At 52.1% G+C, this 22,380-nt stretch overlaps 1 protein-coding gene across 1 annotated transcript; it reads left to right on the top strand.

Moving 5' to 3' along the window:
* Positions 1 to 15: 15 nt before the first annotated feature.
* SOX8 (SRY-box 8) lies at positions 16 to 5,214 on the top strand. Its single transcript, XM_017823069.1, has 3 exons — positions 16 to 463; positions 1,644 to 1,882; positions 2,769 to 5,214. The coding sequence occupies exons 1-3, from the start codon at positions 21 to 23 to the stop codon at positions 3,500 to 3,502; spliced, it is 1,416 nt and encodes a 471-aa protein (XP_017678558.1). The 5' UTR covers positions 16 to 20; the 3' UTR covers positions 3,503 to 5,214.
* The last annotated feature ends 17,166 nt before the right edge of the window (positions 5,215 to 22,380 follow it).

The raw sequence follows: 22,380 nt of genomic DNA on the forward strand, positions 1-22,380 counted from the left end.
CCCCTTTCCCCCCTTCCCCGATGCTCAACATGACCGAGGAGCACGACAAAGCCATGGAGCCGCCGTGCAGCCCCGCGGGCACCACCAGCTCCATGTCGCACGTGGACTCGGACTCGGACTCGCCGCTGTCCCCGGCCGGCTCCGAGGGGCTGGGCTGCGCCCCCGCGCCCGCCCCGCGCCCGCCGGGCCCCGCCGCGCTGGGCGCCAAGGTGGACGCGGCCGAGGTGGACGAGCGCTTCCCCGCCTGCATCCGCGACGCCGTCTCGCAGGTGCTCAAGGGCTACGACTGGAGCCTGGTGCCGATGCCCGTCCGCGGCAACGGATCGCTCAAGGCCAAGCCGCACGTCAAGCGGCCCATGAACGCCTTCATGGTGTGGGCGCAGGCCGCCCGCAGGAAGCTGGCGGACCAGTACCCGCATCTGCACAACGCCGAGCTCAGCAAGACCCTGGGCAAGCTCTGGCGGTGAGTCCCGAGCCCGCATCCCCCCCGGACGGCTCTGCCTCCTGCGTGCCTGGATCCCCCCTCCCGCCGCTTCTTTAAAACCCTTCTCCTGCGGTGGTTTTATTAATCCTTTTTTTTTTCCTGCGGTGTTTTTATTAACCTTCGTTTTTTCCTGCCCACGGGAAGCGCTTCAAAACTGAATTATAACCCTACCTCTACCCCCCGAGCATCCCCGCACGCTGCGAAGGACGCGCCGGTCCTTGCTCCGAAAAATGCCCCCGAGCAGCGGCTTGGACACCCTCGGTCCCGCCCCAGCGCTGTGCCACACGTGGATTTTCCCTGCTCCATCACGGAGACCCAGAGCTAGGGCCCTTCCCTTGCCTGGCTGGGATTTCCCCCATCCCCAGGCGATGAGCCTTTTTTTTTATTTTAATTACTTATTTTATGGCCTTTTCTATTATTTTTTTCCTCTTGGCTTGCTCGGTGCTTAACGAGCTATAAACGCGAATAACCGATTTTTAGCAGTTATTTTAATGAGCTTCCTGATTTCCTTTCTTATCTGCTCAGTGCTTCCCACCGATGCAAACTTTTATTTGCTGGGTTACATCTCAGCTCTGCCTTCCAAGGCTCTGCCCCGAGCCACGTTTTCCCGCGTACTGCATCCCATCGTGTCTGTCCCTAATTCCATCTTTCCTGCGATGCTCCTGCTGCTGTTTGAGCCTCTCAAAGAGTTTGCAAAGAGAGATCTGGGCCGGGGGGATAACTCGGAAAGCAATAATCCCATCGCTGGTGCCTTCGGGGTTTCTTTGTAAGCACCAAACAAAGCTGGAGATGTTTGTCGCGGTGAGGGGGGTGGCATTTGTAGGACAAACATGGGAATTATAGTTGGGAAAGGCGTTGAAAATGGGGAAGGGGGATTTTGTTTTGCCCAGTTAACACTATCTGTAGTGGCAAGGGTTTTCATGCCTCTATAGTTGGTATTTTAATCTATTTTTTTGCTGTGGATTTTAGCTCTTTTTTTGCCACAGCAAATTCATTTTGTAATTAACTTGCTGATTCCTCAAATCAGTGTATGGGAAATGGGGATGTGCGAGTCTGAAAACAGGCTGAAAACTCTTATGGAAAAGATACTAATTTTGGAATTTTTTTTCCCCCCCTCTCTCCTTATTATTAAAAAAAAAAAAAATCCACACCAAACCAGTTTATTGAGTGAAAACGAGAAGCGTCCCTTTGTGGAAGAAGCCGAGCGGCTCAGGGTGCAGCACAAAAAGGATCACCCGGATTATAAATACCAGCCCCGGAGGAGGAAAAGCGTCAAAGCCGGGCAGAGCGACTCCGACTCCGGGGCCGAGCTCAGCCACCACGGCGGGACACAGATCTACAAGGGGGACAGCGGGCTGGGGGGCATGGCCGACCCCCACCACCACGGGGACCACACAGGTAAAGGGCCCTGAGGGGGAAATATCCGCCCATCCCGCGCGTGGCGGTTTGGGATGTGAACCCGCTGGCGGGCACGGGCTCATCTGCCTCCCTGCATGGGTGTTGGTGGGGTTGGGACCATCCCAAAGCAGGAGTTGAGGTGTCACGCCAGTTTTCTGTAGGAAAGGCTCCCAGAGCCCGCCGTGCCGGAGGAAATCCCCGAAGCGCGTGGTCCCGTTTCCCCGGCTGGTCCCGGAGCGGGAGAATTAATTGCGAGCTAATAAGGGTTAATAATCAGGGTGCCTGGGGAGCGGTCCCGGAGCTGAGCTTCCCCCGGTCCCGGAGCTGAGCTTCCCCCGCAGCCCCAAGTTCCCCCGGAGCGATGCGTTGGCTCCGGGTGCGTGTTGACAGATTCCAGGAGGATTGCGAACGTCCTGCAGCCTCAGACGCGTCTGTGCTCTCGCCCAGCCTGGCTGGGGATCCCGGCCCCGGGGCTGCTCTGCCTCTGGCACAGCCGGGCTGGCTTCAGGCTGCCCACGGGGAGAGCGTGAGCAGGGCCCTCGCAACCCCCCTCCCGGTTCTGCTTCCCGGGTGCAGGGCAGTTCGTGCAGCCGGGGTGTCCTGCTGTGTCCCAAAACGATGCTGATGGGCACAGAGCATTCCCTGGCTTCTCCTTCCCGCTGTGAGCCATCACCCATGTTTTACCATCATGCCACGTTTTACCCCAGGGAGGACATGATCCCTGGCATGGCTGCAGGGGGACATCACCCACCTCCGACACGGGGCTGTAGGTTTAGATCCCCCTTGCAATAAGAGATGGGAGAAACGCCTTTTTTCTTAACGGTCCTTGAAAGAATTGGGTGTCTTGTGGTCACTCTTTAAACCTTGCTTGTCCCTCCGTCCCCAGGCCAGACCCACGGGCCGCCCACCCCACCCACCACCCCCAAGACCGACCTGCACCACGGCAGCAAGCAGGAGCTGAAGCACGAGGGCCGGCGCCTCGTGGAGAGCGGCCGCCAGAACATCGACTTCAGCAACGTGGACATCTCGGAGCTGAGCAGCGAGGTCATCAACAACATGGAGACCTTCGACGTACACGAGTTCGACCAGTACCTGCCGCTCAACGGCCACGCGGCCCTGCCGGCCGAGCACGGCCCCGGCGCCGCCGGCTCCTACGGCGCGTCCTACTCGCACTCGGCCGCGGGCGCCGGCGGGGCCGCCCAGGTGTGGACTCACAAAAGCCCGGCCTCGGCGTCGCCGCCGGCGGCAGAGCCGGGCCAGCAAAGGCCCCACATCAAGACGGAGCAGCTGAGCCCCAGCCACTACAGCGACCAGTCCCACGGCTCCCCCGCGCACTCCGACTACGGCTCCTACAGCGCCCAGGCCTGCGCCACCACCGCCGCCACCGCCACGGCCGCCGCCTCCTTCTCCAGCTCCCAGTGCGACTACACGGACCTGCAGAGCTCCAACTACTACAACCCCTACCCCGGCTACCCCTCCAGCATTTACCAGTATCCCTATTTCCACTCGTCCCGCCGGCCCTACGCGACGCCCATCCTCAACGGCCTGTCCATCCCGCCGGCGCACAGCCCCACCGCTAACTGGGACCAGCCGGTCTATACGACCCTGACGAGGCCTTAAAGGATGTGTGGGGCCCCTCCAGGGCTTCCCAGAAATGTGCACTAATGAAGGAATGAAGAGGAAGAGCGTGGAGTGCCGCGATAGTTTCCAAAGTGCCTCCTGAGCCACTGGGAACTCTGCTCGTTGCGACTGGACGTCCCCTTGCTTCGAAACTCTCCAAAAGGACAGAGCTCTATTTTTTTCTTTGATGAATATGATTTAAAGTAAAAAAAAAAAAAAAAAATAAAGGACGAAGACGATTCCCCCCAAAAAAAATAAAAAAAGCAAACAACAAAGAGGAAAAAAAAAAAACAAAAGCAAAGGACCAGCGATGCCTTTTGAATAAATGAAGGACCGTTCGACTCCTCTGTGAGGGCTGAACTGAACTTCCTCGGAGGGGAAGGTGACAAGTGCAAAAGTGGAGCAGGGGGGTGGGAAAAGGGGGGAGAGAAAACAACGGGAAAAGCTGTTTTGAGACTTTAAAGGGTCTATTGCAATGTGAGGAACGGACCAACCTTGAGGGGCAAGAACTCACTGGGACCAACAGGGATGAACCCCGAGAACCCGGCTATTCCATGGAACACTCCCGTGGGAACAAACCAGTCTGGTGGGACCAACCAATTAAATGTCTGAAGTGTTTGGGTTTTTTTGTTTTTTTTTTAGTCAGGAGTTCTTCTAAGCAAGGTTTGGCTGTAATTAACATTTTGTTTTGTTTTTTTGGAAGCTTAAAATGTTTTTGGGTTTTTTTTTTTCGGTTTGTTGATTTTTTTTTTTTTAAATCTGTTAAATATGTATTTATGTTCTGTATTATTTTGTCGTTTAATTAATGAAGTAATTTTGTGCAAGAAAAAAAAAAAATAAAATTTTAAAAGATTTTAAAGATGGGGGAGGGAGCATAAAAAAATAGTGGAGATGATACAATAAAATGGTGTTATGAGTCTATAGATTTTCGTTGGTTTTTGGGTTTTTTTCACATTTGGAACCGCTGCAACAGTCGTGTTGGAGAGAGGGACTGAAGGAATCTGCCCATTCCAGGCAGACCTGGGATCTCAAATGGGAACATGAAATAACGAGGGGGGGGGGAAATTACTAATTCAATTGGGAGGCTAAAACAGTGGCTAAATGGGGCAGGTGATTTTTCTGGTTACCTGCTCTGGGGTGTTAAAATTGGATTTTTAAGGCATTGCGGAGTCTTCGAAGGCTTTCAGCACCAGGACTACTTTATAGGAAGGTGTAATTTAATGAGAAATTATCAACTTCTGCTTTAATTTTGGCTTCTAGGGACCAGATATCATCCATCAAGCTGTGAAACTAAAATCTCCTCCACTAAAAAAATGTTTAGGTACTTAGTTTTTAGACTAATATTTCATTGATATATCTCTACTTCTTCCATTGTATGCTGAGCATATAATAACCGTCTATTTTATGGTAACTTGTGCCTTTAAAAACCTTTGTAAATCTAAACCCACGTTTCAGAGGTTATTCATCTTTTTACCTTTTCTACGTTTCCTACTCTTTTTTCTAAAAAATATTTTTTTGCATATTTCCTTTTGGGGGGTCGCGGGGGCGGGGGAAAAAGACAAAAAAAGCTCATTTTTATGCAATCTATTTTTCTGTATAAAGTTTGAAAGACTTTGCCTGTTACTGATCTGTTCTCTTCACTCGCTTCTGACTAAGCAATGCTAACTTTTGTACAGATCCATTTGATAAAATTAAAAATTGCTTTTTATCAAGGACGTGTTCTGTTTTCTTTCTGCTTGAGCCTCTTTCTGTGCTGAGACAAAACGGGGAGAACAGCCCGGAAAGAGACGGATTATTCAGAATAAAATATTTTGGTTAAGGATTTCTTTTCCTTTTAGTCTGTTGTTTTTTGGTTTTTTTTCCTGCTCCTTTTCCCTCTACTTTAAAAATGTCTTAGTATGAGATTTTTTTTTTAATATATATATTTATTTCATTTTTTCCTTCAAGAAGGGTATTTCCATGCCCGTAATCCCAAGGATTTCTTAGGATTTCAGTGAGACTGCTCACATGAGGATGGGTTTGCAAGGTCAGCCTGCGTGGTTGTGGTCCAAGTTGATTTTCTTCTGTAGAGCACGTAGGAATTTTACAGTCAGAAATTCAGCTTTCTGGTTGGTGAGCCCTTGTAAATGCCTCTGAATTATGAGAGCAACAAAATTACATGTTGCATGTCACGGTTGGTTGGTTTTTTCTTTTTGAAATACAGCCATTGAAATAGTTACGTTTGCGACTTTTATTTTGTTTTCTTACATAAGCGTCAAGTTGCAGTTCGGTTTCACCAGTTCGGGGAGAAAAGGGGACTGGGACTGTGAGGAAAAGGTCGGGATTTTAGGGAATTTCATCCCTCTGTGCCTGAGAAAAGCGCCCGGGCCGTGGGTGTAGGGCAGAGCCGTGCAAAGGGCTTTAACGTGGGGGGGGGAGAAAAGAAATGTGCTGACAATTAATGAAGCTCCAGCCCATTAACAAAGTCTGGAGGGCAGAATCCCACGGCAAATGTGCCGTTTGCAGGCTCTGCCAGGAGGGGCTGTAAGGGGACACCATTTTCTCCGTGCTGGTTCACAGAACTCCTGGCAAAACGACTTTATTTCCAGCCGAAGCCAAAGCTGCAGCGTAACTCCCTTCCCTCCCTTCCCCTCCTTCCAGTGACACTGCAACTTTCAAGGCTCGATCCTGATTTATGCTTGAAAAATAGCTGTGTTTTGGCTCTGCCTGCTCTGCGTGTCGAGGTGGGGTTTCAGCTCCAAACTGGCACACTTTGGGAGGGGAAAAAGGAGCCAAAAGGTGGGATGGGAAGGTGAGGATTTATCTTTGCTTTCGCCTTGATGGTCGATAGCGAAGCTTGGAGTGACTTCGCCGGGACCTGATAAAGCAGAGTTAAAATATCTGCATGTGCTGGACTTATAAATCACCCAGAATAATGATATTAACAATTGCAAATCACTCAAAATGCTGAAGTTAAAGATTGCACTGAAGCATCCCTGGCTCGTGGGAGAGCAGCACCCAGCAGGATGGATCCCAGCCACGGGCTTGGGGAGCATCACTGAGCCCTTCCCTCCCTCCTTTTCCTTCTCCCAGTGTTTCCAGCAGCCCTGACTTCCCAGTGTGGGTTGACATCCAGTCCCTGTCCCATCCAGGAGCTGCAGGGTGTGTGTGGAGCTGTGCTCTCCTCCCTGGGGATCCTGGCACCAACCTGGCCATGGCACCAAGGAATTGCACATCCCAAATAGGCAGCTTTTAATTCCATTTGCCTTCAGCCACGCTTGGTTTTAGCTTTCTGTAAGCTCTGCAAAAATAGAGGTAGCTTTTACTAATATTGGAAGAAACTAATTAATATACAATATAGATGTATGTTATAATATATAGCATAGATTTGTCCCAGAATTGGAGTTGGAAGGGACCCGCAAGGATCATCAAAATGCATCTCCTGATTATAGATATCATAGATTATATTGTGTGGTATGGTGACATAAGCCTTGGAATCACAGAATCCTGGAATGGTTTGGGTTGGGAGGGACCTTAAAGCCCATCCAGTCCCACCCCCTGCCATGAGCAGGGACACCTTCCACTAGCCCAGGTTGCTCGTTGCTCCAAACCCTGTCCAACCTGGCCTTGGACACTTCCAGGGATGAAGTGTTAGAGAACCCTTTGCAGCTCCTGAAAGCAATTCCAGTTTGGGCAGGGAATGCTGACTGGTGGTTTTTATTGCCCTCTGAGCTGGGGATACTCACTGTGTATTTTTGGGACACTCACTGTGTGGTTTTGGGACACTCACTGTCTGTTTGCCGGTGAGTAAAATCCAAAGCTGCTGCAAAATGGATGTCCAGGAAGGTGCCAGGCAGATAAAACGCTCTGACCTGGATAAACCAGTGCTAAACCCCAGGGATTCGGGTGAACTGGACATTCCCAAGAGCCCCAGCAGTTCATTCCCTACACCCCAATTTCCCCTTAACGACTCTCCCGTTTCATTTCCCGGGGAGAAAAACCCCGGGTGAGTTTCTGCCCAAAGAAGAGCATTTCGATCAGAAATGAGCGCTGGGTGCACAGATCCATTTCCCTGCCCCGTCCTTCCCTTCCATCTTCCATGCCTGCAGCACGGGGAGTGCTTTTCCATGCTTTTCCTGGGCTCCTCCTGCCGTCAATGGCACCATTGTGTGCCCGGGGCCCGGCGCTGGTGGCTCTTGTGTTGGCGTGAATCTGGAATGTCTCTGCAAAGTCAATGAGATCAGGTGAAACCAAGGCCGCCTTTTGACCCCTGGCTGTCAACAAAAAAGGCTTCTCAAGATAATTGCAGGAATACACGAGCGATAAAAAAGTTCCCCTATTTTAGTTTTGGAGCGGGGAATAATGGACGCCGCTGTTTCTCTGGATTGCTCAGACACTGGTGGTTAGGGAGAAAGAGGAAATTAATTTTATAGACCGTATCCACATTCTTTCTGCGTGGTGGAAAAAAAAAAAAGTGTCCCTTCCCATCCTCCTTATTTTAATTTTTCCTGGAGTGATATCAAGTTTTGCTGCGAGATTTTTTACAGTCTGGTCGTAAGTTTGTGGCAAAGAAATCATTAAGTGGTGTTTCTAGGGCAGTGTTGGGCTTTAATAAACTTCCACGTGGGGATGTCCCTGATCCCTGTCTATGGATTGACCTCTTCCCTCTGCCACCTTTATCCTCTTGGTGCCAGGGCTGGATGCTCCCAGCCCCTGCCTGCCTGTGGCCTGGGATTCAGAGGCAAAAATATTAAATCTTAAATTAATACGACTAGAGATGTAAGTGCCATTTGGCATACAGGGTGTGGAGGTGCCAGGAGGGCAGGAAAAGCTGTGTCAGGGGAGCAGATGCTCAGCCAAAGTGACCCTGGTAGGGCAGAGCTATGCCAGGGAGATTTTGGGAGCAGGAGCACCATGTGCGAGCCCATGGGAAGGCTTGGTGGCCACAGGAAGGTCTTGGTGGCCACAGGAGCTGCTGGGTGACCCAAGGAGGTGCCCCTGCAGTGAACACAGCCTGGCACAGCCCCGGTCCCCACAGAGCCTGGATGAACCAGCCCTTTGGGAACGTTTTGAGGAAACTCCAGTATTGCCTTATTTCCAGCCTCTGGGAGTGGGAGGTTGGATCCAACTGATTCGGGGCTCTGAAGGCAAATTCTTAAGCACAAATTGACCAAGGGCTCCAAGCTCCCCTTTCAGGAATGAGAGCAGGGAGTTTCCCTTCAACTCCTGACCATTCCATGAGGGACACAGGGAGAAACCCCAGCTCCCAAGTGACACGGCCTCACCACTGCCCTGCTCCTCCCTGGAGACCCTGCAGAGCCTCCACAGTGTTTTTTGGGACTTCATCACATGACAGCTTAATTAACACGTTGAGGGGAGCTGCTCAGGACTGTGGGAGCCAGGGAGACCCAATCCAGCCCTGTTCCATCCCCTCTCCCTGCCCAGCTGAGCCGGGGCAGTGTCGTTTTAAGTTCACCTTATGCGTGTTACAGGCAGGAATTCGGGATGGCACCAGGCAGGAATTCGGGATGGCAGAGGCAGCAAAGGCTGAGGCTTGGGGAGGGGAAACCATTTCCCAAATGAGTCAGCAGGAGCTAAAAATAGTCACCCCGGAGCCCAAACCACAGAAAATGGTGCTTATCCCAAATTGCCTCGTTCCCCTGCCATCCTGCCAGGCCGGCCCACGCTGGGAGCTGCAGGGCAATCCCTGCCGAGGGGATGTGGTGGGATGCAGGGGCTGCTGCCCGATGGGGAGCACGGGAATGACAGCCCTTCAGGCAGCCCAGGTGGCTCCTGATGGATGTCAGGCCATGGGGGGTCCTGTCACAGAGCGTTTGCAGATTCCAGCCCCAGGGATGTGGCCGGAGCAGAGGCTGGTTCTGTGGATGGAGTGGGAAGCGAGTTTATTCCTTTGCAGAACCTTTCTGTGCGAGGAGGGGGATTCCAGGCATCATTTTTCCAGAAAATCACCTTGTCTCTACTGAAAAACTCAGTTTTAACTGAGCTAAGAAAGCAAACCTATTCATGGCTTCTACTGCAGCCAAGAACTGGAGAGCCACCGCCGTGGGGTGGGACACACATGGATGCCACCAGCCCAGGGACTGTCACCCAGAAGGAGTTTGTCACTTGGATAAATAAGGTGGGTGCTGCCAAAATCATGGCTCTGCCTTCCCTGGGCTTGGAAGAGCCTCTGGTGTTGCTGCTGACCCCCATTAAGCCAGTCCCATATGGCCCCGGAGCTCAGCCCTGCACAGCGTGTCCCTGGCTTAACTGCAGGGCTGGCTTTGACCTGGTTTAGGGAAGCCCACGTTTCAAAAAATGCCAGTTGGACACACTTATTCTGGTTTAAAAGCCTCTTCTTTCGGTTTATCTTAAACCAATTAGGGATGAAAACCAAGCCACTGCTAATCCAAACTAAGAGGGTGTCCCCTCAGCGCCTCGTCACAGCTCCCGGGGCCGTGCTGGTTTAGGAAAAGCGATGCAGAGACCTTGGTGTGGGTGGGAAGGGATGCCCAGGGACAGATGTGGAGCTGCACAGCTGTCCTGCCATGGCACCTCACCCCATCCCACCACAGCACCATAAACCCATCCCACCAGGGCACCTCACCCCATCCCACCCCTCTGCACAGCCTGGCATCGGCTCCTGCTCCCCATATTTGTTTGTGGCTGTGTGCTCAGGCAATATTGTGACTGCCAGAGACGTGATATTAAAACATTTACCCAAAATACCTCGGCCTGCCTCTCCCCTCCCCTCTCTCGTCCCCCTCCTCCTCTTTTTCTCTCTCTTTTTTTTTTTCCCTGGTGCATGTCGAAATTCCCAGCGCAGGGATGGAGGGTCTTCACCCAGGAAAGGGTTAAGCATTTTGAAAGGTCTTGTTTGAGGTAGAGTGAATTTTAACCACCACACACATAACGAATGCGAAACAGCCTGAATTGCTGGTGAGGAGCCAAGAGCACAAGAGAGGAGCTGCTGAATTTTAATGATTCATTATTGCATGGAAGGCCTTTGTCTTCCTTTATCCGGTGCACAATAAAAGAATTAATTGGACAGAAAATGGCAGGGCAAAGAACTGACAAGTCATTAAGGGGCTCTGAATGGCTGATTAGGTGCACATTGGGGGTGGAATTTCAACTGCACTGTTTCAGCAAGGGCTCCAGAATAATAATGGCATGGCACAGTTTATATTTTGTATGCAGTACCAGAAAGGCCTTTATGTCGGCATTGTGGTGCTATTTATTATGCTGTCTATTTAGCCATTGTTGGCATTGTGCTTCCAATAAGAATGCACAAACAAAGTTGGGATTTTTTTTTTTTTTTATTTTAACTTCACCGAGGCAAAATAATTGGGAATCAGAATCCCGCTGCACGGATAGTTTTATTAATTTTTTGAGCAGGGCGTGTGTGTGTCTCTCTCTGTGTGTCTGTGTGTGTTCAGGAAAGGCAGTAAATATTTAGACTTGCCCGGAGTAGCCTCATTTAGCAGAAGGAAAAAGAACTAATAAACTTCTCCCGCTTTTTCCCCCCCACACCCCGTTCCCGAGGAGCGGCGGGGCCGGGGAAGCCTCGTGCAGCTGGAGAGGAGCCCCCGTGGTGGTGAAGCCCCCCGGGAACGTCGGAGGGGGGCTCTGGCCACTTCCCCAGCCCGACGGCGGGAGGATGCAGCCCCAGGAAAAGCAGCCAACTGGAATTATTGGTCGCTAGGAAGTTCCTGGGACGTCTCGCACACGCATCCTTTGAGGCGGCTCCTGCCAAAGCTGCCTTGTTGCTGTTGTTGTTGTTGTCGTTGATGTCAAGCGGTTGCCTGTTGGTTCTAATACAAACCACACACACAGGAGGGGAAGGAGGAACAGCTGAAAAGCCCAGGACACCCATAGGTGTGATTTGGAGGAGGACTGGGCTGTTTTTCCTTACAAAAGGATAACAAACAGGAAGAGCCGTTTGCTGTCAGGTCCCTGTGCAGCTGCTTGAAAGTTTCAGGGAGGGAGAAAAGGGAACTTTAATGAAGATAACAGGGCTTTTTTGCCTTTCCAGTGATTCATTGCAGCCTGGTGGAAATAGAAAGCTGTCCCCCTCCAGGACCCAGGGATTCTCACACCAGGCATTGCATTTTTAACTCTGCTCTGAGCTCACCGAGGGTGACGTCACTTCTGACAAGCTCCGTCCTGTCCTCAGGCTGCCTCTGATTCCAAAGGGAAGGTGCCTCCTCCTCCTCCCAAATCAGAGCTTTGAACATCCCTCTGCCTGCCCAGGGACCAGGAGCTGTGGGTGAACCCCTTATTTCCAAGGACCAGAGGAGCAAAAGCCGCTGAGAACGGATTCACCTCATCCAGCAACCTGCAGCTGCCGGAATCCTCCTGCTGACGAGCTGGGATGGACTGGGAGGGACTGATCCTGGCTCACACGGACTTCCCAGCTCTGCCTCCACATCCTAAGCCATATCCCATCCCCATCATTCCCCTCCTGCCCTGAAAACCCAGATCAGGGAGTTTTTAGCAGGATGAGCTCCCACACTCACATCCTTCAGCAAATGACCTCTCCTGTCCTGGCTGGAGGGAACAGGAGGGAGAGCTCAGTTTTCTCCTCCTCCACAGTCTTTGGTCCCTAATTTTCCTGTCTGGAACGTGAGGGGACAGAGGGAGTCTCATTCCCACATGATGTCATTGGGGAGATGGCTTTAAACAATTTAGATCAGATCTAAGGAATAATTTGTTGGTAACGAGGGTGGGGAGGCCCTGGCACAGGGTGCCCAGAGGAGCTGTGGCTGCCCCATCCCTGGAAGTGTCCAAGGCCAGGTTGGATGAGGCTTGGAGCAACCTGGGAGAGTGGAAGGTGTCCCTGGCCCTTTCCCACACTTCTCTTGTTTTTTAATTTTCTCCTAGATATGGGCTAATAACTGGTTAACAATGTACATATATATGTATATATATAAATCTGAAAATGTGAGAGGGGATTTGGGTGTCAGGGAGATGGATGAACTGCAACTTGAAACTCTTTAGGTAAGGAAAAGTAAAAAGGAAAATGGGGTTGTTGCAAAAAATGCCATTCTCAGTAGAATACAGCCCTTCTGCAGTCAGATTTTAAGAGGTAGTTGGTGGCACTCTTCGTTCAGAGAGTAAAGGCTGGGGTGTCAAATACAAATAAAATCAGAGAATAAAAAAACAGGGGTGGGGAGGGAACTGGTTCTGCTGGAGATTGTCATGTTCCTCCTGAGACCTCAGCTTCTGAGCAGTGTGAAAAGAGAAAAATTATTTTATATATATATATATATTTGTGCTTCTCTGCTTGTGCTGCAGCTGGGAATGAGCAGATGGAAAAGCTGTTATGAGGGATGAGGGGTCCATCCACTGGTGCTGCTGAGCTGGGAAATGCCACCATCTCTTGCTCTGCCACTGGAGGAGACTCTCACTGCCATCCCTGTGGCATCCTGTCCCTGGAGCTGAACCAGGAGTCACCCACAAACAGCCCCTTTTCCCAGCCAGGAGGATTTGATGTCACATCTGCAGATGGACAGCGAGGTCCCAGGTGGTCAAGGGCTCTTGGAAGATCCCGGTGCTCCAGGGCCACCTGAACCCCAGCAGGTCTGTGGGCTTTGAGAGCCCATCCTGGCCACCAGATGGAGATGGGAATAAAGCTGGGCCCAAACAGCCGAAATTCAGGCAGGAATCCAGATGTTCTCAACATTTGGGAGAAATCAGCTCTGTGGAGGAGGAGCTGGGAGTGATGTCCATGGGAGCAGAGTCAGGTGAGAGCTCCAGAGCCAGATTCCAGCCACCCCTGAAGAGCTGTGAGCTCGAGCCCTGGAACACTTGGCTGAAATCCACGCCTGGTGATGGGATACAGAGAAGTTAAAAACTTATCTAAAGCACTTAACAAAATTCCCAGTCGGAAGCAAGTTTATTATTTCAGTGAAAATAACTTAACAAAACATCCGAGTGGGAGATGTTTTGTGTTCTATTTCTGGGAATGCAGGAAAGACCCTGTGAACCCCACCCCTCCCCCCCCCAAAAAAAATGTTTAAACAATCAGCCCCAAACCACGTAGATGTTCCAATCTGCTTGGAGGAAAGAGGGAAAATGGAAATATCTGCACTGGAAGAGAGCAAAGGTCTGTCTCAAGAGTGTCCTGCAAAGGCACGTGTAGGTTTGCCAGCCAGGATTAAGCAAAACCACCTCAAATTAGGGGAAAAAACCCAGGGTTTATATAAAATAGCCCTTTCCCAAGTCTCTGCCAGCCTCTGGCAATCAGCAGTCACTGAGAGACCCTTCTGTTGCCTCACTGTGATGCCTGGAAGTTGCATGTTTTCCATGGATTTTTTAAGCCTCCTTTGAACCCAGCTCTGCTCTTGGCCCTGTGGCAGAGCTCTGTGACTGGACTGATCACTCTGAAAAAAAACAAGAGGTCTTTCTTTTTCTCTAATTTCTGCCTTCTGTTCAGTTACTGTATCACGAGACACACCAAGGGATGGCAAAAATAATCACTCTCCTTTCCCTTCTCCTTTTCCTATTTGGTTCTTCACTGCCTACCCCAAAACTCCTCAGTCCAGGCTGAAAAGAGCCTTCCAGAAGCAAAATAAAATATTTCAGCTCCAAACCTAAAAGATCCACTTTGGGCAGAATTTTATCCCCGTCTCTGACTCCTCACTGAGGCCCAACACGTTCCTGGACCTGGTGCTGGTGACACTCGTCTGTGGGGAAAAATGGACTTTAAATATGCTTGGAAAATCAGGGTTTCCTGGTTTCGGAGCAATAAATCCTGGTTTTAGGCTGGAAGCTGAGCCCTGGCTGCAGGAGGGGCTCCCCATCCCCACCACCCACCTCCCATGGGCTCACGGGGTGTCCTGAGGTCTCGGGGCCACCCAGCCCAAACCCCAGGATATATACTTGAGCCCTAAATGGGCTCAAATGGCATCTTTTGGATTTTTCCCTTTTACCTAATTACAGGGATTTATTTTTATTACCACTATGGGCTCGTTCCAAAACCCAGTCGGCTCAGCAGAAAGCTCGCACGGGCTCCTGGATCACTGAGGCACTTGGGGTAGCTTTTCCTATAACAAATTATCCCTTATTTGCTGGGTCTCATTTAATTATTAACCAGAAGCTGCAGATATTTCCCTTCCAGGTGAAATCAAGGCCAAGCCCCCCCCCTGCCCTCAGGAGGATTTCCCTGCAGCTCCTGAGCTCACAGGCTGGGACGGTCGGATCCGTGTTGTCACATCACAGGTCCAGTCCTGTTGTTTGGAGCCAAAGGGTTGTAACATCAACCACACTGAGGTGGATTTTGGCCAAGGTTTCTCCAGCCCAGCCCCCTCTGTGAGCTCAGTGCCCCTCTGTGTGCAACATCTGCTCCACCTTTGTGGGAATGATGCTCCTGCCCCTGGGATCACCTCAAGCCTCATCACTGAGCACGGGGATTAGGAGGGATTGGAGGCATCTGCTGCCCTGGGAGCTGGGCTTCAGCTCCCTTGGGCTGTTTTATAAAGGTGATTCTTTTATAAAACTGATTCTTTCACCCCCTTGAAGTGGGTAGGAAATAAAGGTGTTACTTGTCTCATTTTTCCAGCCTGGGATGTGTCCTGTGTGGCACCTGGTGGGAGAGCAGGAGGACCCCACGGAGAATGCAAGGATGAGTTTAGGAAGCAGAAACCTTTTAATTCCTTTTATGCTGGCGGGTTTTGTCATGGATTCCATTGGAGACCACGTGACCTTTGGAAATGGCCTTTGCCTCTACCTTAACCTCTCAAAGAGTTGCTCTTTGGGTGTCTCATCCTACACGTTCATCACACCCTGGGCTCACCTGAGCCCAGTCCTAGAGCAGAGCACACGGGGATGGTTTCTCCACGGGTTCCCTTTTGCAGTGGAGTGCTTGGAGAGAAAAATTCCCCCAGCTCTGCCTTCCTCATGGTTTATCTGGTGGTGCTGTACCCAGGAGGACTCTGATTTGAGCCAGAATATCAGAGGTGGGCTGTGAGCTGCTGCTGCACAGGCTGATGGTAACCGAATGCAACAGATTTTCCCACACTGAAAATAAGGAATTTAAGTGCTGACTTGCTGCTTGAATTGAATGCTTGACTATTCTCTGCAGGAAGAAGGTTTTACATAAAGGGATTTCAGAAGTAAGCAAGTCCTGGAGTAGAATCTTCACCCTCAGGACACCTGTCCCTCCCTTGGAAATGTAATTCAGTGCCATTTCTGTAGGTGTAAAGCTCTATAGCAGCAGTTAATATATGCATACTTCTGGGTTCCCTCATTACCATTTCAGTTGGCTCGTTTACATAATAACACAGAACAGAAGATCATTTGCATAAAATTAAAAAAAAAAAATCAAATAACCGAACGTTGCTTTTATTTTGAAAGGCGCGGGGAAGGAGCCTGTGAAGTTATTTATATCCCCGAAAGTCCCGAGGAGGCTGCTCGGCAGGGAACCGTGCTTTCCTCACAAAATGGGACCTGACCACTTCAATTTATTCATGAAATATTAGCTCACTTAGCGCAGGAGTTTTTTAGGCAGCCGGGCTGGAGCTGACGGGAAATCCCCTCCCGGCTGCGGCGGGATCGGGATCGGGATCGGGATCGGCACCGCTCGGAACCAGACAAAAGTCACCTCCCCCGGCTCAGCTCCGCACCTGAGGGGCTGGGAGTGAGGGCTCTGCTCCTTGGAGACCGCTGGTGGGATGGAAAAATGGCTTTCTGTCCCAGCACTCCTGCCCCCTGGACATTTACCTAAATCTGGGGGGTTCACACCTCCCCGGCGCGGGGACGCTCATGGCAATGGGTCAGCAAAGCTCCTCGGGGGCTCTCTGGGTTTCCTCCTGTGGCCTGGTGGAATCACAGCATCATTTAGGTTGGAAAAGACCTCCAAGGTCATTGAGTCCAACCTTTGATCGACGCCAAGCTCTTAGAGAGAGTCCAAAGGAGGGACACGAAGGTGGGGAAGGGCCTTGAGGAGCAGCTGACGGCACTTGGTGTGTTCAGCTGGAGAGGAGGAGACTGAGGAGAGACCTCACTGCAGTTCCAGCTTCCTCAGGAGGGGCAGAGGAGGGGCAGGGACTGAGCTCTGCTCTGGGGGGACCAGGGACAGCACCCAGGGAATGGCTGGAGCTGTGTCAGGGCAGGGTCAGGTTGGATCCCAGGGAAAGGTTCTTCCCCCAGAGGGTGGTTGGGCACTGCCCAGGCTCCCCAGGGCAATGGGCACAGCCCCAAGGCTGCCAGAGCTGCAGGAGGGTTTGGATGATCCTCTGGGGCACAGGGGGTGACTCCTGGGGCTGGGCCTGTGCAGGGCTGAGGGTTGGACTGGATGGTCCTTGTGGGTCCCTTCCAGCTCGGCATGTCCTGTGATTCTGTGAACTAAACCATAAGAGCCACGTGACAGAGGAAATCCTCCCAATTTCCTTGGTCAAATATTCCCAGATGAGCAGCCCTTGGCCATCCCATGTGGTGGGTCAACCCCATCTGGGGTTTGGAGTGAGCAGGGTACCCCCAGTAAGACACAGAGGGAGGGCCCTGGGCCTGTTCCCAGCATGGCAAGACGTGGAATTGTGGGATCCGTGGGGGAAACGTGAGGCTGAGCAGGGAAACTCAGGCTGATTTGGTATTCAAGGCGAGTGCAAAATGGCCAGATTTGCATGAGAAAGGTTTGTTGGGAGAAATCTCAGGCCAAATCCTCTTTTCATTTCTAAGTCTCCAAACTTGCAGCATCTTTCCCGAAGGGTTTGCATGAGGGTCGTGAGAGCTGAGCCTGGCCCAGGAGTACCCACAGCTCATGGAGCACTGAGGGATTTATTACAGCAGTTCCTGGCAAAACCATCACCAAAATTAAACTACAACCCCTTGTAATGAGCTGGGCTCTACATTCTCACACTGGTGCAAGTCCTCCTGTAGATTATTGGGTTGGCAAGTTCTTGCAGCACAAATGGCCTCAAGGCTGGAAACATGACCCTGAGCTGCCTCCTCTCTCTGCTCTTTGGGGAGCAGTGCTGGACTGTGGGAGTGCAGGGGCAGAGGCACAATGGGACAATGTCTGTGCTGGGACTTCCCTGTCCCTCAGCAGGATGCTCCCAAACAGAGTCCACATGTGTGGGGGCTGCCCTGTCCCCCTGGCACACACCAGGGAGGTGCATTGTTGGCTGTGGGTGTGGTGGGTCCCAGCACTCTGGGCCTGCCAGACTTGGACTCGTGCCTCGAATCTTCACATGGCCTCAATAATGCTGTGCCCCTTTCTCACCCTTCTCTGTGTCCTCACCAGGGCTGTGGTGGCTCCTCCGCTGCAGGTCCTTCACCAGAAGCATTTGGGAGGGCAAGGTCTCCTCTGCAGAATTCCTCATCCCAAAACCCATCCCAAAACCAGGAACCTCAGCTCAGAGATCTTCCACCTCTGTGCACAGGGGTGGATCACAGCAAGGGGTGACACCTTGGCATCCTTCTCCCAGAAGCCTGGAAGAGTGTGCCCAGGGAAGGGGATACTCAGTTTGGGATGGGCCCGATCCTGACATCCTGCCTGTCCCCAGCATCCTGAACAATGTCTGTGGTGCATCTGCTCCCTCTTCCAAGTGTCTGCTCCTCCTGAGGGGCAGCAGAAGCCTGAGCTGAGGCTGGGACTGAGGTCCCTGATGAAAAGGGAGGTGATGCTCCCCTGAGTCCTACAAACATTATTCCTGCAGGGACAACAAGGCCCTGGCTATTTGGGATGTTTCCTTGTGTCCTGTACTGAACAATCAGAAGGAAAAACCTTTTCCTTCACCAATTGCACAGGGATCCCTGAGAGACTCCCATCAGTGTCCCCTGTGCTGGAATGCACTGGCTGGGTCTTCTCCAGGTTCCTCCATCCCAGACACAAATTGAGCCGGGGGGAATCCACAGCAGAATTTCACAGCTCACTGTTTTAATAAATGTCTGGAAAACGCGGAGTGAAATTGAGTTCGGACCTTTCCAACGCACTAATATTTTGGAACACATGGATCATGCATATGGGAATAGTCCTGGCCTGGAAAGCATGGGTAAGACCCAAATAGCTCCAAGAGACACCGCTTGGAAGCTGGATTCAATAAAGGGCCATCCCTTGGAGCTGAGGAAACAGGACAACGGGGCTGCTGAGACCTCACTGTGCTGGGGGGGATTTCAGGGCCGCTGGCAAGTGCTGCTCCATGACACAGGACAGATGCTCTGCCTGCTGATAATGAGAAAAATAGTTATGAACACTGTTAATTGCCAAAAACTAAACTCACTGCTGTGGCTCGAACTCCCTGCTCAGCAGAGCCCGTGGAGGACGTGGACTGGCCTTTCCTTCACTCTCAGCGTGGCCACGAGGAGAAAAACGTGTCCCTGAGGCACCTGGGTCCCCCCCGGAGCACCGGGGAGGGCAGAGCCCACCCGAGGGCCAGCGTTCTCCTGCAAAAAGCTGAAGATTTGGCCAAGATCCTGGTGCGCTCCCCGGGTGCAGAGCATCGCCCCGGCGCTGGGAACCCGCCGCTGATTTGCAAGGGAAATGCTGGGTAAATAATCCTCATTACCCGGGAAAGCTGCCCCTTCCAGCTCCAGTTCACTTGTTATTCCGATCAGCCGATAAACCTCGTTTGCATAATTTTCTCTCCCCTCCGCGCTCCGGCGCCGCTGTCGGGGCTCGGGCGGGCTGTTGTTGCTCGTGTTGATGTTGCTGCTCCCTGTGCTCGTCCCGACTGAAGGGTTTGCAATTCCTGGGGGAATGGTTTGCCCCGGGTGGGCTTCGGGGTGGTGGTGGTTCTGTGTTAGTTCCCCCTCGGTGCTCCCTGCAGTCCCCGCAGTCCCCGCTCTCGGCGTTGCTGGCTGAGAACGTCCCAGCTCATCACAGCCATGGAGCTCGCAGGGGCTGCCCAGGCCCAGGCTCAGGATAATGAACACAGGAGGAGTTATTTTGAGGGACATCTTGGGAGTTATTCCCAGCTGCTTGAGCACTCTGAGAGCAAAGGCTTCTTTTTTTTTTCTTTAAGGGGAATATTGGCTTTTTCATTTCCCTGCAGGGGGATCAGGACACGCAGCCAGAGGGGTCTCCGGGGATGGTGGAGCACCCACTTCCCACCTGCTCGCTCCAATCCGATCTGATTTGCTCCTGAAATCAGTCTTCCCTGCAACTTCATGTTTTAAAGATGATCAAAGCTGAATCATGGCAGTTCTTCCAGAGGAGACAAGGAAGGGAAATGCCAGCTGAAGTGCTGGCTCTGAAGCTGGGTCCTGCCTTGGATGAGAAGGCACTAATGCCTCATCCACATCCCCATCCTTATCCCCATCCCTATCCCTATCTCCACCCCTATCCCTTTCCCCTGCAGATGTTGCTTTTACAGTTCTTATCCATGCAGGCAGCAAGATCAGAACTCAGTCCTTACCCAGTGCCCACCCAATCCTCATCACTATCCCTTTCTCCATCCCCATCCCTATCCCCATCCCCATCCCAATCCCCATTCTCATCCTTATCCCTATCCCCACCCAGACCCTATGTCCATCCCCATCCCTATCCTCATTTCTATTCCTATCCTTTCCCCCTCCCCATTCTCATCCCCTCCCCATTCCCATCCCCACCCTGTCTCCATCTCCTCCCCATCCCAGTCTGTGCAATCTTTTACAATCCCTGTTCTCCCCGTGCACACTCAGCTGCAGCTGTTGCAATTAACTCTCATCTTTTTGTTTTCTATTAATTGCAATTTTTTTCCTGTGAAACACCCCGAATTTTCGCTGATTAACACACTCTTCCCTTTCATTCCAGAGCTCTGCAGCCCCCCAGATCCCATGAGCTGTGTGGTCCCCTCACCCTGATGGAGCTGCGCCGGGAGAGGGGCTCGCTGCTCCCCCAGACCAGCCAATCCCAGCAATTCCAGGAGGGGCTGCATTTTGCTGAGTTGGGGGGGATGCCGTTTTCCATGACAGGGAAAACTTTCCAGCCTGTAGGAAATAAAACTCTTCGGCCCAAGGTCGCAGCATCTCACGGGAAAGGTCCCTCCTGCCTGCGAGTCCCCGGAGGGTGCCGGGTGTGGGACCTCGGGGTGCCCATGGATGCATCCCAGGGATTCGGAGAGCACCGGGAGGGACAAACCCGGCACAAGCGGGGCCGGGGCGGCCGCGTCCCGTTACTCGTGTCTCTCTGGCTCCTCCTGAAGGAGACAGCCCCGTGTAGCTGCAGGAGCAGGGGAGCGGGCCAGGGATTGCTCCCGGCCTGCAGGAGGTGGGATAATTTTGGATGGGAAATGGGAGGAGAAGACGAATCCCATCCTGTTGTCATTTTAATAGTCTTATCCCTGCCCTCTGCAGCTCCACCAGCTCGACAATTCCCACATCCCGGGTCATCCAAAGCTGGTACAGATATGAAGGATGGGGGTTGGAGGGATGGGGTTTGGAGGGATGGAACTCACATGTACAGGGATAGGAGGGATTAGGTTTGAAGGGATAGAGTTTGGAGAGATGAGGCTTGAAGGGATGGGAGGGAGAGATGGGAGTTGGAGGGATGGGGATTGGAGGGATGAGGCTTGGAGGGACAGGAATTGCAGGGACACTAACTAGCAGGGACTGTGGAAGGAGCAGCCCCGAGTCAAGCTGCAGACACTGCTTTCCAGTCCTTCTCTGGAAGGAGAGAGCCAGCCCTGATCCCACCCTTTGAGAGCAGGAGGGGAGGTGGGCTCCAGCCTGCAGGACACAGCCCTTTTATTTAATCTCCTTATCCCCAGGGGCTTGGAATTTGTACCCTGGGCTTGGATTTTGCATTCTGCTGCCACTCTCCAGCTCCCAAATCCTGACAGTGGTAATAAATATCCCCCTGCTCTGCTGGGAAGAGTTTTCCCAGTCAGGCTGAGCCCGGGCTGGGGCTGGAGCCGGTTTGAAAGGACGACCCGCTGTGCCGGGTTGCTCCAGGGCCACTGAGCCCTGGATGCCCTCCCTGCCCCTGCTCTGTGCCAGAAAACCCGCCTGGCACAGAGCTGGGAGGGGGCTATTCATTCTCCAGCCAAGGCACAGCCCTTTTTTTTTTTTTTTTTCCTGGGATATATTTCAATGGGAAAGCAGAGCTGTGGCTGGAAGGGGACAGGCAGCTAAAGGGGTGGATGCTTGGGCAGGCAGCAGCTCCCAGTGGGTTGAAGCCTTAGAATCAGAGTCATCTGGGTTGGAAGAGACCTTTAGAAGTCATCTATCCAACCCCCAAACTTGAAGTCACCTGGGGCTAAAGGTTGGAATATCAGCCTGGCAGTGGCTCCTGGCGGGGGGGGAATTGCTGCACGGAGCTGATCCCACCACAGAGCTTAAAGGGTGACAGAATTCCTGTGCTTCCCAGGGACAGGCTTGACAGACACTTATTTTACTGTTTGCAGAGGTGAATCACACTCCTGGGCTCCAAAATAGCTGGAGAGGTTTCCCCCTGGGGGCTCAGTCACCCCAGAGAGGAAACAGGAAAACAAGCAGCTCAGTATTAAGTGAATGCTCTAAGGTGAGACCAAAAGGCAGCACTCGGGGTCACACGTGTCCCCCACGGACCCACTGGACATTCAGTGAATGAAAGAGTTATTTCCAGGCATCCTCAGCAAACACAAACCTACTCAATAGTTAATTTTCCCCCCAAACTCTTTAATTCTGCAGTCTTAAAGAGATGGGGTTTATAGTCAGTCTGGGTTCAAACTCTGTGTTTCCCTCGCTGAAGTGGATTTAAGTAGTGAGTTGTTATTATCATTATTAAATATGTTGTTGACTATTTCAGGGCACCAAACCTCCAGACACTCCAGGTCACAAACCTACAGCATCCTTCCCTCAGAGCACCCCAGAGCTCCTTGCCCATGAAGGACTGAGGATCTGGAGATTTTGGAGAAAAGGAGGCTCAGGGGGGACCTTCTGGCTCTCTCCAACTCCATGACAAGAGGGGGAACCGGGGGGGGGTGTCGGGCTCTGCTCCC

This window comes from Lepidothrix coronata, unplaced genomic scaffold (assembly GCF_001604755.1).
Source record: "Lepidothrix coronata isolate B3197 unplaced genomic scaffold, Lepidothrix_coronata-1.0 Scaffold101, whole genome shotgun sequence".
Classification (NCBI taxonomy): Eukaryota; Metazoa; Chordata; class Aves; order Passeriformes; family Pipridae; genus Lepidothrix; species Lepidothrix coronata.